The sequence below is a fragment of the Stylophora pistillata genome, chromosome 4, assembly GCF_964205215.1.
Source record: "Stylophora pistillata chromosome 4, jaStyPist1.2, whole genome shotgun sequence".
NCBI lineage: Eukaryota > Metazoa > Cnidaria > Anthozoa > Scleractinia > Pocilloporidae > Stylophora > Stylophora pistillata.
In genome coordinates, this window is record NC_142522.1 from 22,903,376 (window position 1) to 22,919,691 (window position 16,316).

General features: G+C 39.1%; 4 protein-coding genes across 5 annotated transcripts; 3 read left to right on the forward strand and 1 right to left on the reverse strand.

Moving 5' to 3' along the window:
• Positions 1 to 786: 786 nt before the first annotated feature.
• LOC111323686 (neuropeptide receptor 22) lies at positions 787 to 7,031 on the forward strand. The gene is made up of 4 exons (XM_022927096.2): positions 787 to 1,338; positions 3,911 to 4,241; positions 5,018 to 5,327; positions 5,789 to 7,031. The coding sequence occupies exons 2-4, from the start codon at positions 3,928 to 3,930 to the stop codon at positions 6,107 to 6,109; spliced, it is 945 nt and encodes a 314-aa protein (XP_022782831.2). The 5' UTR covers positions 787 to 1,338; positions 3,911 to 3,927; the 3' UTR covers positions 6,110 to 7,031.
• Positions 7,032 to 7,499: 468 nt separating this feature from the next.
• On the reverse strand, positions 7,500 to 9,046 carry LOC111323671 (ribonuclease P protein subunit p30). The gene has a single exon (XM_022927078.2). The coding sequence runs from the start codon at positions 9,009 to 9,011 to the stop codon at positions 8,085 to 8,087; it is 927 nt and encodes a 308-aa protein (XP_022782813.1). The 5' UTR covers positions 9,012 to 9,046; the 3' UTR covers positions 7,500 to 8,084.
• A 1,371-nt stretch (positions 9,047 to 10,417) lies between these two features.
• Positions 10,418 to 12,434, forward strand: LOC111323705 (chondroitin proteoglycan-2). The gene is made up of 3 exons (XM_022927121.2): positions 10,418 to 10,574; positions 11,136 to 11,171; positions 12,122 to 12,434. Exons 1-3 carry the CDS (start codon positions 10,511 to 10,513, stop codon positions 12,316 to 12,318), a joined length of 297 nt encoding a protein of 98 aa, XP_022782856.1. The 5' UTR covers positions 10,418 to 10,510; the 3' UTR covers positions 12,319 to 12,434.
• A 648-nt stretch (positions 12,435 to 13,082) lies between these two features.
• Positions 13,083 to 16,122, forward strand: LOC111323678 (uncharacterized). Of its 2 annotated transcripts, none has more exons than XM_088758991.1 (3): positions 13,083 to 13,223; positions 13,761 to 13,864; positions 15,273 to 16,122. In XM_088758991.1, the coding sequence occupies exon 3, from the start codon at positions 15,292 to 15,294 to the stop codon at positions 15,910 to 15,912; it is 621 nt and encodes a 206-aa protein (XP_088615117.1). In that variant the 5' UTR covers positions 13,083 to 13,223; positions 13,761 to 13,864; positions 15,273 to 15,291; the 3' UTR covers positions 15,913 to 16,122. The 2 variants fall into 2 exon arrangements, with proteins under 2 accessions (XP_088615117.1, XP_088615119.1); XM_088758993.1 differs by lacking the exon at positions 13,083 to 13,223 and adding an exon at positions 13,508 to 13,636.
• Positions 16,123 to 16,316: the final 194 nt, after the last annotated feature.

The window sequence follows — 16,316 nt, forward strand, 5'->3', positions numbered from 1 at the left end:
GCTTTCTGCAGTCATAGGTTGGGCTTTGTGCACTCATCGGTCATCTAATAATTATGGATATTGTTAAGTAACCTTTAAAAAAGCCATGCCGGTTGACAGGTTTCTGGATTGTCTTTTGGCAATTTTCCACTCTCTTAAAGAAATGAATTAAAAAAAATATCTGCACGCAACTGAACACATTTACGAATAAGGAACCAACCCAAAATGCTAATAGATTGTCTAAACTGTTTATACAGCTTTGAGTAAGTTTGTTTAAAACGAAACCAGAAAATATTTAAGTTGTCGTCCGAAGCTGTTGTGCATACCTAGTGGAATGATTTACAGAACAACTTTCACTGAAAATCTCTTTTCAGAAAATAAAGTTCTCTGCTGCCGATTTTGATGTGAATTTCGGTGAGTTCTTCTGCTAAACATTAGACAAAATTTTGCGCTTTAGTCATTTTGCCTTGAAAATTTATCAATTTGAAGAACATACTGAATGCAAATTATTAATTCAAACAGTATCGGCGATGGCATTACGAGTTAAACAAAGAAATGGAAGTTTTGATAACGACCCCCTGTAGATAAAAATTTAATGTCACTTCTTCCTCTTCTTTTATGGTAACTATTTCCCTTCTCCGTTAATCTCAATGTAATTAATATCTGCCACAACCTGATTTCGGAAATTAAATTTACGACGTTCCGCTGAATGACCAATCGGCCGATGGGGTTGACACATTAAGAGCAAATATTATTAAAGAAAAAAAATTGACAAGATGACATCGCAAAAAACATGAGGAGTATCTAAAGTAACTTGTTATAGGGAAGTGATTTGCAATTTCTCCTCAGTTCGACTTAAGCCGCGTCTTACATGATACATCTGGTGTGAAAGACTAGTTTTAACATGCGGGCATCGACGCTGAATTCGACCCTGCCAGAGCAAGAGACATAGCCAAACATAACGACACGAACAACGAAATACGAGGAAAGCTGTTTCTCAAAACTGGAATGAAGCCGGAAAACGCGGGCAATCTTATGATTTTCCATAGGGTCTTTTGGTGACAGATTATCATTTACTCACATTGCTACTGATCAAAATTCTATCAATATTTAGTTTTTACTTATAAATAAATCATGCACACGACAGATTACTCGTCCATCCCACTGAGTTTGTCAGAATGAGTTAACAGAAATTGATCAATGCGTTTCCTGATTATTAATGATTACTGACAGGGAAAATCTTCATGTCAGTCGCAGTCGTAGAAGGTAATCAGCATTAAACAAACAATCATGGTTTGAAGACAAAGGAGGAAGACGGAAAAGCTTTGAGTTGCGGATAACTTGATCCTGAAAATATCGGTAAGTGAATGCAGTACACACACTGGTACATGGAATTATCATGACGGCAGACACTAAGCTTAAGGAAAGGAAATAGCAGATGATTCTCTTTTTAGTCCAGTCACGTTATTTTCTGTTTTATATCGGTGGATATCTGATGAATTACATATGAAATCATAAAAATATTTCCTTTCACATGTAGAACTGATATCCTTTTCCCTCAAGCAATCGCTTGTAAAGGGGATTTTTCTACTCTAAAAAAATAGAAAAAGTAGCTGATCGCGGCTTTTTGTCAACTGAGGTTCTGGCGAGGTAATTTTTTTCTAGAGAGAAATCAAAGTTTCTTGCGTCGTAAATTATAACTGTTTACTGAGACCCAGTCCAGACATCAATTTCAATGAATTCATTATGTTCGTGTCTGAATCACTTCCAAACGGCAGTTAGAATTCGGACGGTTGAGCCTAATTTAAAATGTAGATCAACTGCGGAAATCATCGGTAACAGCTGTAAGCTCGCCTTTTATTCTCACGCCAACCTTCAGATGCATTAAAATAAATTTGGCTGGAATTATGAAGGGTGACTAATAATAATAATAATAATAATAATAATAATAATAATAATAACAATTTTTTTTTTAAATAAAATCTTTATTCACTATAATCACTAAAAGTATTTACAAAAATTATGATGAAATGCATAAGAATCGAAAACAATTGCGTCAAAATGTCCAGTAAAAATCCCAGAAAAAGCTCATGGATACACACTTCTTATAATAATTATAATGATGATCATAATTAAGGTATGAATATTACAAAACAAGTTTAAAAAGTCTCTAACTGAGAGAAAAGTTTTGAATCTCTTCGGTATTAACTTAATAATAATAATAGATTTTTCCTTAAAAATATTTCACAAAAAGCAGTTCTCTAAGAAAAAATTAAAAGTTCAGTAAACTAAGCTAAATAATAATAATAATTATAATTTAATATTTATATTGCGCAAATTAACATGTGGTTATGATCAAATGCGCATCACGACACTTTTCGGGGGACTTTGGCCGGACTGCATCAGCAGTTTACAAACAATCGAAGGAAACTTATTTGAAGATGCCCCCTCCCCCCCAATCCCAGTAAACAGGCCAGACCACATCACAGTAATCTCGTGAGTGGGTTCTTTAACGTCCCCTGCCTAACCAAATTGACTAATTAATAGATGCAGGAGACGGGACCTACGGTTTATTCGTCCTTATCCGAGAAGACTAGAATGTCTATCCATTTCTTGATATTATAGGAAGGTAGCGCATTCTCCTGAGTTATTTTAAGACCTTGAGTGTTGGTCCGGCCGGGACTCGAACCATCGACCTCGATCTCCCGCACAACAGTCCAGCGCTCTAACCAATTGAGCTAATCAGTTTAGCCGACCTAAATTAATAAAGTTCGGCCTAAATTTGAACTTTGATTGAACATGACAATTTTAATCTACTACCGGAGGCTGCGGTGTTTCGTTGTTGGTTCACAATCGACCGGATGAGTAAATCTGTACGTAGTTCGCGCCGGGCTCTGAACCTTTACAGAAGGTCAAAGTTGTGTTTTTGATGTAGTATTGAAGATAAACCTTGACTTACTATGAATACATTTTATTCGACCAAATGTTCAACCAGGTAAGGAAATTCTTAAAAGGAAGTCAAATACGAGCTATAGCCGGTTACATAGCCAATGAAACTATAAAGCATGAAAACTGCGATCAGAATGCTTTCCCCTTTTTGATTGTGAAAAAGATCGTCTGGTGACAATTTGATAAAAACCATTATGAAAGAAAGAGACACACGAGCCAAAAGAAATTGCATCTTTAACATTTTTAGCGCCGTTTGACGTCTTCTGTGATTATTTTTTTATTTACTCGGAAAACGGCATTTGCTTGATAGGATGCGACGATACAAACTGAACTAGCAGATATAAACGATTCACTATGCTTGCCTTCTCAAGAAAGATAACTTCAAATCCATGAGCTCTTTTCAGTTTCGACTTTCTCTTACAGGTTTGGTTCACTAATTCAACATTTATAAAAATAGATAAATAATGGTAATTGAACTGAGTGGAGTGGAATTTGGGCTGAAATCATACGCGTGATTTCCAAATCGAACGAGCGCGCAGCGCGAGTTCAATTTGAAATCACAAGTATGATTTCAGACCAAAATTGCGCGACACGAGGTTCAATTGCTACATTATTACATCATTTTGAAATCGCCCTAAATACAGGACTTGGTCAATTCAAGTATTTTAGTGATGCAGTACTAGGCCGGTTTTTAAATTAAAAGTGGAACCTGAAACGCTTTTACATCTTATTTTGTGTGCAAAACAGAAAGACTGACGTCATCTGTCGAAAACTCGGTCAAGCCTAAAATGATGCGATTTAGAGCAAAAAATGATGTGATTTGGGAATAAATTGCACCAATTAGAGCCAATCAGATTACAGGGACCACCAGTGATTTCAAAATGGATGTAATAAATCCCTTAAAATAATTAGAAAGAATTTTCCTGTCGAGAATAGACCTGTTAAATGTACTGTAACATAAACTTCACTTACAATCCTCCAGATTTACATCTTTCACCAATGGAGGACGTTGGTCTTGTTGTAGCTTTCTCAGTCATAGTTCTGATGGACCTTGTTGGCAACACAATGGTTATCCTCGTAATACTTTTAAACAAGTCCATGAGAACACCAATGAATCGCCTGTTGCTAAACTTGGCCGTTGCAGACATGGTAGTGGCCATTTTCACGGCAATACAGTTCGTTCTTGGACCCTTGTATCAGCACCCATCCGGAAGCACTGGTGCTTTATTGTGTAAGTTCATCACAGGGGGCCCCATGACATGGACAGCAGCTCTTGTATCGATATGTAACCTAGTTGCCATTTCGTATGAAAGGTGAGAATTCTACCTCGATGTACTGTTATATCCAAAGCTTTACCCGAATACTTGGCATATTCTGACTACTTATTGCCGAGCTACTTACAAACCCACCCACCCCACCTACCTCACCAACACTGTTCCTGCCGACTTATCCACCTAACAACCAGCTACCCAGTTACTTAACAAACTACTGACCTCTGACCTAATCAACCAATTTTTCGACCATCCAACCTAGCAACCAACCCACAATGAGTGACAAAAAGCTGGACTCGCTCCACTGCTTTCTGAATTTTCTACAACTCTAGTCTGTCTCTCCCTTTCCCCCCAAATTCCATGACGCCTGGTGCTAACAAAATGGTCACTAATTTCTTACAGCATTCTTGCAACTAATTAGAGATAAACAACAAGATCTCTGTTTATTACATTGAGTGGAGGGTTGTCAACCCAGAGGGTGGCACGCCAACTAATCATTTGAGATACCCACGGTACCTACCCTTCTATCTATCTACCGACGTACCTAATACTGCACACCTAGCTACCCTCTCGATAGGCTACCTTCCTCCTTCCTATTAACAAATACCCTACCACCTGCCCGCTATGCCTGCTAACCTTCGCGTCATACCTACCCAAAAACTCTGGTATCGAGGCTCACCCTTCTATTTTTTTGCTGTTGCCGAATTGACAAAACTAGTAATTCATCAGTCCAGACAGTTCCACACTGAGTTTCTCAAAAATTATTTTGTATCGGATCAGCTTAACTTTCTTGTCTCGTTCTTCACAATTTCTCCAAGATATCAAGCAGTTGTGCTGCCCCTCGCTGGCCGTGGAGAGATCCCAAACAGGAAACTTAAATTCATTATCCCTAGCTGCTGGTTGGCAGGCTTCCTATGGAATATTCCCCTTTTTGTGACCGTGACCTACAAGGAGGATTTAGGAGACTGTCGAGAGCATTGGTCTGGCCCCGTATCGCCGATAGCATACAGCATAGGCTGGGATATAGTTGCCGGAACAATGCCCATCACTGTAATGAGTTATTGGTACTCAAAAGTGGTTTTCCACTTGTGGTTTGATAAAACTCCTCGGGTTAAATCTGCAGCCACTGTAAGTGCTTATAAAAACTCTAATTCCAGAAAGTTTTAGCGCACAGTCTTCCAAAACCAGTCAAATGAAGACTGATTGATAATCGCGTTCTTAAATAAGAGCGTGGCGAAGGAGGTCCCAGGGGTGCTTGCGAATTTTCATCGGAAAGAGAAACACAATCATTTAGTAAGGATACTTAAAGATTTTCTAACAATATACTTCTAGTGATAATAGATTTACAACGACGGCAGGTTTTTAGCTCTGTCGTCAAATACAGAAAGATGTTGCCAAGAGCGCATAACAGAAAAAGCGCTTGCGTACCAAACGTTTCTAGATCCCTTTTATACTGGCAGAATAAGGATGACCACCGTGAGGGCATGGTGCCTAAACATGCAAAAAATGTGACAAGCGGGGAAAGGTGTAAATACTGAGAATGTTTAAATAGCACAGCCGCTAAAAGTGTTTTATCCTCTCTTTTGCAGAAGACGATTATTTTGCAAAGAAAAAGAGCAACCTTAGTAGTCATCTCTGTTAGCATCATCTATGCCACATGCTGGGTACCAGTCCTTGTGATGTACACTGTGACCCATAGCCTTCCTTACGGGGTTATGTACAGTCCTCTACATAAAGTCACTATTTTAATAGCCATGTTCAATTCGTGCATCAATCCGGTCGTGTACAGCTTCACTAGCGCTCGTTTCAGGCAACACTTGTTAACACTTCTGAGGTGCAAGAGGACAGTTAGGGGACAGCTTGCCTTTTACCACACAAAGCAACAAGAGCAACCAAAAGTGAACTTCTGAGAATATATCAGAAGGAAATCCAAAGGGAGGTTGATCCTGCCTCCGTTCCATTATGCTAAAGAACTCATGACAGGATGGTGAAATTTAAAGTGGCTGATTACTTTTTTTGTAGCAGAATTGCAAACTGTGAGAAAGTCAGGCTACCCATTTTAAGAACCCATATTTAGACTTATTTTAAATTACTATTAATGGAGAATATCTTGTAAAAAGGCTGATATATCATTTGGCAGTTACAACAGTATGAGGTGTATGTTGACCATCTGACTCCCACATTTTGTATTTAGTTCAAGAACCAGATCTCTTAGTCCCCACTGTGGTTCATTGTTGTCATCATCATCATCATCATCAGTCTTCTTCATGCTCTTTTGCGCTCTGTTGGTTCATTGTTGTATGTTCGCCCAAATCACACACCAATATACACCGAATGCAAATATGGCGTCCAATTTGAATTGCCATTGTTCTGGACAGACTACCCTCTCACACATGTAATAATCCTTTTGTATTTCCACGTGAAGATGAGGCTAGTCAGTCCAGAACAATGGCAAGTCAAATTGGGTGCCATATTTGCATTTGGTGTATAACTCTTGTGAAGGAATCTCGTATTTATTTACAATGAAATACTGAGAATCTGTTGATACATGATGGGATAAAAATGAGATATTCACACCCAAGAGTGATAACTTATTTGCTATTTAACTTGTTAATAAATGTCAGAGACAATGGTTGGCTTCAGCATCTAATTGTGTGAACTATACTCTGTTAAAATAATATTTTAACAGAGTGAGTGGGAATAGTAAGTTTATTAGTGTCCAAGTTACTGAAAAGTAATTTTACGTCTTTTCAAAATGTTCAGTATGTATACATTTGACTCTTTACTCCAAATTGGACACTTGAGATACAAATAAAACGAGAGGGTCCTTGAGTAGTGGAACCTTAGCTTTGCTTGGCTAACATTCGGAGAAGAAAGTGGTTTGGATGCATGCAAGGTTGTCACTGAGTGCCAACTCTAAGCAAAAATCACAGCATGACATCCCAAAAGGCAATGGCTAGGGAGACTAAGTGACAGTCTTGCATAATTAACCATAAATGGAAGGCAAACAAACAATAACAAATTGGTTACAGTCATCAAAACATGGGGGAGAGTAAAGCAAAATGGAATGAAAATGATATAGATGGTGATCCCTTTGCTATATAGGAAGGTATTGAATTGGACACTAGCAAGTTGGTAACCTGTTATTACTAGAACTGATGATATACAGAGTTTCCTTCTGTGGCTGACTGCAAGTGAGACAAAGAGAACCCTGTCTTCTGATTGGCTACCTGAGCAGGCAAGATGGACATACATGGAATTGCCGACTGCACAAAAACTCCTTGCAAATAGTTTACAGACTTTGTAACTCCTGGCAACCTTTTAATTTTCTTAAGAGGAAAATCTTTTTCAGAAGCGGTTACAACTACTCCTCTCCACCTCCCACAAAAAAACAACAAAACCAGGTCATCTCAACCCAGCCAGGTTAATGATGAATATAAAATTACATTTGTGATATCACAAATTAACCACATTATTCATTTTTGCATCATCAAGTTTCCTTTAGAATGTTATTTCTCTTATTGCATGCTGTTTAAACTAGTAACACATTGCAATGACTAGGGTGCTTTTTGAACTCGCAAGACCTTCTGTTATAAATGTAAATCTTATTATTATCAAGTTGTTTAGTGATGAGTGTGAGTCATAGGGGCTGCTAAACCTGATACTTGTCTTATCTATAATTCAAAATCCACTTGGCAAACATGTAACTGCTATGTGCAAGATACATCACAAATAATTTTTACCAATATTCATAGTATAGAAAATGCGGGATGACAATTTTTTCTCAGATAGATCATTTATCATTATCTACTGGACATCATGGGCAAAATCAAAGAACACTGTAAACAACGCCATTTCAAGTAAAAACTATTTTAAATAGAATACCTATTGCATTTTTGCTCTCTTTTCCTTTGGCTCTTTATCTTCATTGCCATTAGTTCCAATTACACTGTTTTGATCAACACTATCCTTACTAACTTCATGTTCATTGCATATGGTACCATCCAAATTCTTTCCATTCTCATTGTTGTGTAAAGACAGCAGTTTCCCTGAAATTATAGACTTTTCTGTGCCCTTTCTGGCCTCAGAATGAAACAAAACAGCTCTACAGTTTTTTGTAACTGCCGCTTTTGATTGCTCGTCCTTCAATTTAAACAACATTCCCAGATTAACAATATCATAAGGTCCACGAAAATCAAGCTCTTCCTCCGCTCCACTTGAAACGATAATGTTTTTTCCCTTAGTGAAAAAAACGAGGTCCATAGCAATAGACAACACTGTGGTTCTTTCCGACGGACTCCGCAACGCAGTCGAATAAATAATCTCAAAATGTACTCCACGCTCGACAGCTGCATGGATTGCTGGGAACCTCAAGTGAAAGGGAAGTCTCCTCGTTAAGTCCAAGGAAATAATGTCAATTTCCAGCGTCTTGCAAGCTTGCTGATAAAGTTTATCTGTTGTTGGACGAACAGCTAAAATATCAAATGACTGCACAAGCTCACTTGAAAGTGTTGCAACTTGAGTCTGATCCTCTAGTGGCACAGTTATCCGGGAGTAAAACTTCAACTTGGGGTTTCTTTTTCTCATGTCTTGTATGGAAGGAAGAGAATCCCAATTCATTGGTGTCACAGCAACGTGGTCTGTTACCTTTCTCTTTCCCTTTTTCTTGCCTTTTTCCACCTCATTCTGGAATATATATGTTTTGGAGACTGCAATAGTCTCATAACCAAGTTTAACAGCTTTAGCAACCAGTTTTTCAGTTGCACGTGGATCATCGAGAAAGGGAACGTTAAGATCAGCAAACGCCGCCATATTGAAATTAATACCCGCTGACCAGCTGATTCTGTACTGACACGCAATCGGCAGTTGGGAATGGGACTAGACAATCGAACGTCGAACGGAACAGTTCAGGATCAGGACGCTTTGTTTTCATCCAGGAATTCGAATTTATACTTCTCGTATATCCCATACCCTACCTCAACCTACTGATGTACTTCCGATCCCGCCCTTTTAAACTCCTTGTCAACTTCATGGTCATTTCACGATCGAACATGCGGTATCTTACTTGATAAAAGATAAAACTAAATTGTAAAAGATGTTTGATAAATAGAAAACTTACAAGTAATTTACCTTCGGGTATGATATAGTCACCTTGATATCCTATAAGATCCCCTCTTGCTTTTATATTTAGCCATTCAATCCCCCTAACCTACGCCCACAGGAATCATTGCATGCCCCAAGGTACTCCTTGCCGGGTCGGGCTTCTGAGATGAAGATTAAATTATTATTATCATTATTTTGTTGCCTTGTAAACGGCGTTTGTTTGTTTTTTTTTTTTTTGATATGGCTGGGGGGGGGGGGGGAATTGGAAGATTTGGGGAATCAAATCGTTTCTAGGGGGAACGGAGGGGGATTAGTCGTGGAGTATAGAGTATAAAGTGGAAGGGGGGGATAGAAAATTGACTACCAATGAGATGGGATCATTAGAACGCTACAAAGCCTTAGTGGGGGGGGGGGGGGAGGGGGTGAGGATTATGATCAGATCCATTTCATTGTGACACAACCAAAATCCTCCGACCTCCTCCCCCCCTCCCCCTTAGGCGACAAATAATTCCCGGTCCCTCAGAATAGATTTATCGCCTTCTCACGGGCTAAATATGATAAGCTTCGCATTTTTCATTCAGACTGGTAAATTCATGATACTTAAGCAGTGGAATCCATTTTTTCCGAGCTCTATAACGTCATAAAGCCACGTGGGATGTTGGGAGAACATGAGAGAAGCTTGTAAAAATCACTCACCTTCGGCTCGTGATTCATAGGCTTTCCGAGTGTTCTCCCAACTCCATGATCCCGAGTGGCTTTATCACGTTGAAGAGCTCGGAAAAAGTGCGCTCTATGACATAACTTTTTTATGACATAACTAGTTACATGCAAGCCCTTTAACCTGATAAAGTTTATTATGTTATAAACCCAGATTTAGCGTATATAGGAAACTGTATATCATTCTCTTTTAAGACACCATTAAGCTATATGCCAGCAATAACTATCTATTGAATTCAGAAAATGTGAATTTTCTCCTCTGTTATTTGGACATCTGGTCTGCAAAAAGATATTCTCGTTTGAGATTTAATTGAATAGATGAAAGTTGTCACAAAAATGGGACACTTAGTCACGTAAGCTTATTCAGGTGTACCAGATTTTATGGCATCTGGCAGTTCTTTGTCTTAGAATTGAATTGTTATCTAAGGAAGGAAGGGATTTTGAAAAGGCAGTAAAGTGTAGTACCCGGTGTAACAGCCAGCAAAAGAAAGATGATTGTGCAGAATCCGCGGATACTGCTGACCAATATTTTACCTGTTCTTCTGCTTGGTTCGGGTTTGTAGTCCAAGTAAAGTAATGTAGTTTTGCTACTTATGTAACTGCTATTCAAACGTTGATGCACGGAGTTCGGCTCTGGAAAGACTGAAAATCAGGGTGCATGGAAAGCTAAACGTACACGTATTCATCAGACTGCTATAAATGAGTAAAAAATCTCTGTTTTGTTATGTAGCTTTGGAGCGTAAAGGTTAAAGTTCGGGAATCATCCAGCACCAGATTCATTTGGACGATTCACCTATCTTTTTTAATCCTATCTCACCACTTTTCATGCAAAAGTTGATTACCTTTTTTACACTGTCAAAGCTAAACTCCATAAATATCGCCAATTCTAGTTACTGTTAAATTTAGGTCATGTGTTTAAAAGTCACGTCCCAAAACTCTAAGGGTTTGAATAGAAAATCGATATTGTATTGTTTGGGAAAGATACTCACAAAGGCAATGAGCCTGCATTGTTGTACGATTTAGAGTGTAACTAATTTCCGCCACGAAGAGTTAGAAAGCAACAAAGGCAAAAAAAGACAAACTGTTTTGAATGACTTTATCTTTACCAATACACAGGTGTATTGTCGAGTGTGTTGGAGAAAAGAGCTTCAGGTAAGACAAGCCTCAGGCGATAAAAATGCTGATAATGTTCTGAGTTCTTTGCTTGACCGGCCGAACAGCCCAAATTACATTGGCGCAATGTCTCATCGAGGTCAAAGTTAGACCCCAGGCCCCAGTTGTTCGAAGGTTGCATAACGCTATCCAGCGAATAAATCTTTCTTTGGTGGAAAGCACAGTACGTTGTGCAATCTCTTATCCGCTGGATAGCGATTTATCCGTTGGATAGCGTTGACCGCCCTTTATACAACTGGGTCCAGGAGTATTAAGGACAGACTGAAAAAAAAATTAATAAATAGATATATAAATAATTAATTGGGGGATCCATGTAGAAGAACTTTGCCACCGTTTGTCTATCTTAAAAAATATCTAGTATGCTATTTACATTATTGTTTTCCTCTTCAATGTTACTCTTCTCTTTGGTAAACGAATATTTACTAAATGTTTATTGGAACTTTACTAGGACAAAGAAAGTTCTTCAAAATGAGTGACGTTGCTCTTTGTGTGTGTGGAAATATGATTAAAGCCGCATTATTTTACTATCATCGAAGATAAAGGTGGTTTCATTATTGTCATTCTTAAATGCAAACATTGACTTTCGAAAAATTTTCTTGCATCACCTTCCAGTCACGTGACATTTTTAGGAAACTGGTTTCTCGCGGGTCATCTCCATTAAAAGTGGAAAAATCTAACGTCTTGTGCGACCCCTTACAACCCGCCCACACCCTCCCTCAAAAAAAAAAAAAAAGAAAAAAAAAGAAAAAAAAAATTGAAAGAAAGAAAGAAAGAAAGAACGAACAAAGGAAAGAAAAAAAGACTGAATGAAAAGAATAAAATCATCCCCAGCCACATCTGGACGTCATTTCTTACACTTCAGTCTAACTTCTGGTGGGGAGTTAAGGCAGAAGAATTCGTTTTTTCACTCAGCCTTATTTTCTTTTCAGATTTCTGTCAAAGTCACGCAGCTGGGGTGCACGCAAATCCTGATAACTGCTTTGGTTTTATAATGTGTGATGTGGCAGGTACCACACATGAAATGTCTTGTCCTGCGGGACTCAAGTTCAATTCCGCCACACTCGTCTGTGATTGGCCGAACAATGTCGAGTGCGAGGATGTTGGAAGTGGAGAGCCGGCAGGCTAAAGAACCCGAGGAGTATTCCCTCGCCGCTGACCAATGAAGACGTAGTGTTTGAACACCTCTTAGCTGCAGTGTACTAGAAACATTTTATCCTCGCATTAAACATTGAGACAATATGATTTCTCTAAGTGCAAGTATTTTTTCTGGTTTGTTGAGAGGGAGGCAAGTCATGACCATGATATGATAATATTACTGAGGTGAGATTTTAGAAAGACCAGCGAGTATTACAGGCTCGATCCTAGCTACTAGTTCATGTTCTAGTCCTAAGTTAGCTGGGCAACGTATGATTTGATCGACTTGTACTAGCCCCGGCGAGCAACCCTACATAAAATGCTCCAATTAATAAGGGAATGACGTTTGGATGCTCTTTTAACAAGCTGCCTTAGTCTACATAAAAGTATGTAATTATTTCCTAGACCTGAATTAATTCATCGTTGATTGGGAAAAGACGAGCCCGAAGCGATCTCGTTCCCATGGCATTTTTCCCTTTCCAGCCCACCCCATGGTAAGGGAAAAAGCCATGGGAACGAAGTGCGCAATCGTTTATTCAATCGGCCATGTCTAATGTATTAATGTTGGAGTTAGAATCGATGATGATGGAAGGGACGAAAAGACGCGTAATATTCACTCCCCAACCCTCACCCCCTCCTTATTTTTTACCATCACTCACCCGCTGGTGCAAATTTCTTTCTCTCCCCAGCCTTCCGTTAGCATTAAAATCAAAGATGACGGCCTCAATTTAGGAAATACTGAGCACTCGCTCGCCAAAATTACGCCTGCTCTGCGGGCTATCAGCCGCTTTATCTACGGAAATGTCCGCTTATTATACACCATAACCAGGGTTTACATGGGAATCTAAACAAGGTTCGTGACTTCCACCATAACGAGATTTAGCTCTGTCGAATAAGGTAAGAGAACATTCACTGAATTTACATACCTTATTTCAGCGATTTTAGTTTCGATTAGTGATTGATTTTATTGTTCACGATCATTCCCAACGGAGTGACAGTTCCACAGTTCATTGGAATGCTCTCAGAGAATAAATCATCATTTATTGTGATTCCGAAAAAACCTCGCTTCTATTTCTTCTGTTGTGTGACAGCGGAGACACATTACGTTTTCAAAGCCTGTTAACAAAATCAATCATTAGCTTGCACAATGTAGTGTTCCAACGTGTTTGTTGTAAATATTACGCAATCAGTTTTCGAAATTTCAATGTAGTCCAAGGTTCTTTCGTGTAGAAAACGTGTCTCTGTGCACAGTCGCATAACTGTGGAATTGTGTCAAGTAGGCGTTCTCGTTAAAGATTCAGCGGATATGGGTAATGTCATGTTGAAATGAACACTGTGGCAAAGGCAAATGTCGGGGATAAAATCTCAGACGAGTTATCTGTAGAAATTTAGATGCAAAATATTAAAATTGACGAGAAGTTTCATATCCTACAGCAGAGAAATTTGTCAGGAAACTCTCAAGAGGTCAACACACCGACAAAGAAGAGTGGTAATGCGCGAGGTCAACTCACCGACAAACAAGAGCGGTTATGCTAGAGGTAAGCAACGATTTTTTAGCGAGCCACTGATTCGTTCAATAGCTAATGTCAACCGGTTAATTTAAATTATACATCACTTCAGATTTCAGAATTACTGGCTCCTTTCAAAGCCTGAGTTCCGTGTTTCAAAAACAAAAATTAAACTGAATCTTTTCAGGCCGAAAGCACTGCAGCGGTTTCGTTATCAAGAGTCCAGATGTGTCAGATGTCAGTTGCTGACTCACATAAATCGACCAATGGTGGTTGCATCTACATTCATTTAGGATTCGTTGTTTTACCATTTTTGTCGTAAAATATCAGTTCAAATAACCAAGGCCAAATTTTGGAGAAGTATTTAATTAAGATGTCAAGTTTGCGAACTTGGTTAGTTCCCTCTACTAACTATGGTTCGAGGCACATTAGGAATGTAAACAGCTCTACTTCTACAGCACTACAATTTTGTGCAAACTTTTCGTCATCCCGGCCCTTCTTGGGGCTCCCGGATGGAAGTGCTGTTTCTACATTTGATCGCAGGTAGTCCACAGTCATACTTTTTCCCCGTGATTTCCAGTTTTTTTTCAGCTGCTTTTCGTCTCACAAAAACTTGGGTGGGCTTCTCCTGTGTATCTTTTCTTGATTTCATGTTTGTTATAAAGGAAACAAAACAAATGTGATCAATCTCGTTTTTAGAGTCCTCGTTCCTCTGTCCAGCGGTTGAAAAGGAGGAGACCCCGGTCAAATCCAAATAGATGCCACAACTGATAGGCTCTTAAAAATAAAGATAATCCCATTTCGTGAGGATTTCCCGCTGTTTTTGTAGTGCCCAAACCAGTCTTGATGAGAAACCAATCAATACGAGTAACAAATCGAACTGTAATAGTTATGAGACCTGCCAGCAAGACGAGTTGATGAAGTTTTGTTTATTTGCTACGAACTATTTTTGTGTCATTTGCTCCCACAATAATCGCGGGTCTCTCAGCACTTGTGCATCTGGTTTAAAAATGTTATTAGATTAATTAATTCGATCTCTACGGGGCCATCTTGCAGGTTGTGTGTCTCATGTAAGTTCAGTATTTCTAGTAACGAAATTTTTACTGTCTTGTCACTGAATTCGTGAGTGTCGATTTTCAATGCAGCTATTGTAGTTTTTCTTCCCATTTTCAGGAAGACAACTGTTTCAATTTGTAACGTTAAAAGCTGAGAAAATCGAAAAAATTGTAAGGGCTAGGAATTCAAATACCTCAATATATGCCCAAAAATATCAATCAATGCCTCTAACTTGAAAGCTAATTGTCTTATCAGAACTGCTATAGCTTAAAAATGTTTCTGCTGGAGCTTTAGTCTTAACGAGTACCGGAGTATACTGTCTTCGTTGATACTGCTTGTCATGCACTTTTCTTAACAAAATGCCTCGATTTTTTTTCTTTAGCTTGAAGAAAGTTCGTATAATGACTGACGAAAGTATTGCTAGTTCCTACGGAGCTACTGACAGTACACAACTTATCAATGAAGACGAACAAGAAACAAGAGAACGGAGTTTAGACTCCTTCTACGACGACCAATCGAAGGGCACTGGGGACCAGAGAATTCTACAGGGTACAGATGATGAAAAACGGGAATCAGTTGAGAATAATGAAGAGGAAAATGAGGGAAAACCCTGTGACGAATCTAGTCTTTCAACTAGTAATAGCGAAGAGCAATACATTCGGTCAGAAGAGAAATCACAGAGACCCACCTGTTTGTCATTCAGTAACGATCATGCACCGGGCGAGAGTCATCACGGGGCTATTACGCCTAGTCGGCGGCAGGTTTCATTTATCAGAGAAGCCAATCAAAACGAATCTTGTGACGCCCACCTATCATCAGACTCTTTGTCACGCGTTCGGGCCATTACGAGCGGCAGTGTGTATTACCGAACGCATAGCGATGCGGAGGAATGTAATGAAAGCGAACAGAGTTGTTGCCGTAGTAATTCACAAATACAACGGAGAAGAAGGCACACCAAACGTGGAGCAGTAGTTTCGGATTCTTTCGTCAACGAATGTATCTGCTGCTGTGTAATTATTTAGAAAGTAGGTCCATTTCTGCCTTTTTCTAACCGTACTCTAGCTAAAACTCGTGGAGAACACGCAGTTGATATCGACAAGTTTCGCGACAACGTCGCTCAGACAGTTTTCAATCTTGAACTCCCAGGAGTGATAAGCATCTAATTTCTCCCTACGAGATCACCTGAGTCAAACGTTTAGATGAGAATAAAGTTCATGATCACCAACTACAAAGCTTGTTTTCGGTGGCACTCATCCAGATTTGTGAGAAGAGGGGAATAGGGGTCAGAGCCACCTTAACTTTCGCTCTTTATCTCCTTCAGTTAGGCGTAAACCTTTATAAAAGTGTAGCTAGATCAACTCTTCTTTATATTATTAAATGCAATGGAGTCACCGAATAATTTCATTTCATTTTTTTCGACAGAATT

Coding starts and splice junctions, on each gene's coding strand:
- LOC111323686 (XM_022927096.2), top strand. CDS start 3,928: ATGGAGGACGTTGGTCTTGTTGTAGCTTTCTCAGTCATAGTTCTGATG. Junction 4,242..5,017: donor GTTGCCATTTCGTATGAAAG/GTGAGAATTCTA, acceptor AATTTCTCCAAG/ATATCAAGCAGTTGTGCTGC. Junction 5,328..5,788: donor GGGTTAAATCTGCAGCCACT/GTAAGTGCTTAT, acceptor TCTCTTTTGCAG/AAGACGATTATTTTGCAAAG.
- LOC111323671 (XM_022927078.2), bottom strand. CDS start 9,011: ATGGCGGCGTTTGCTGATCTTAACGTTCCCTTTCTCGATGATCCACGT.
- LOC111323705 (XM_022927121.2), top strand. CDS start 10,511: ATGATTGTGCAGAATCCGCGGATACTGCTGACCAATATTTTACCTGTT. Junction 10,575..11,135: donor TGTTCTTCTGCTTGGTTCGG/GTTTGTAGTCCA, acceptor ACCAATACACAG/GTGTATTGTCGAGTGTGTTG. Junction 11,172..12,121: donor GTTGGAGAAAAGAGCTTCAG/GTAAGACAAGCC, acceptor TTTTCTTTTCAG/ATTTCTGTCAAAGTCACGCA.
- LOC111323678 (XM_088758991.1), top strand. CDS start 15,292: ATGACTGACGAAAGTATTGCTAGTTCCTACGGAGCTACTGACAGTACA.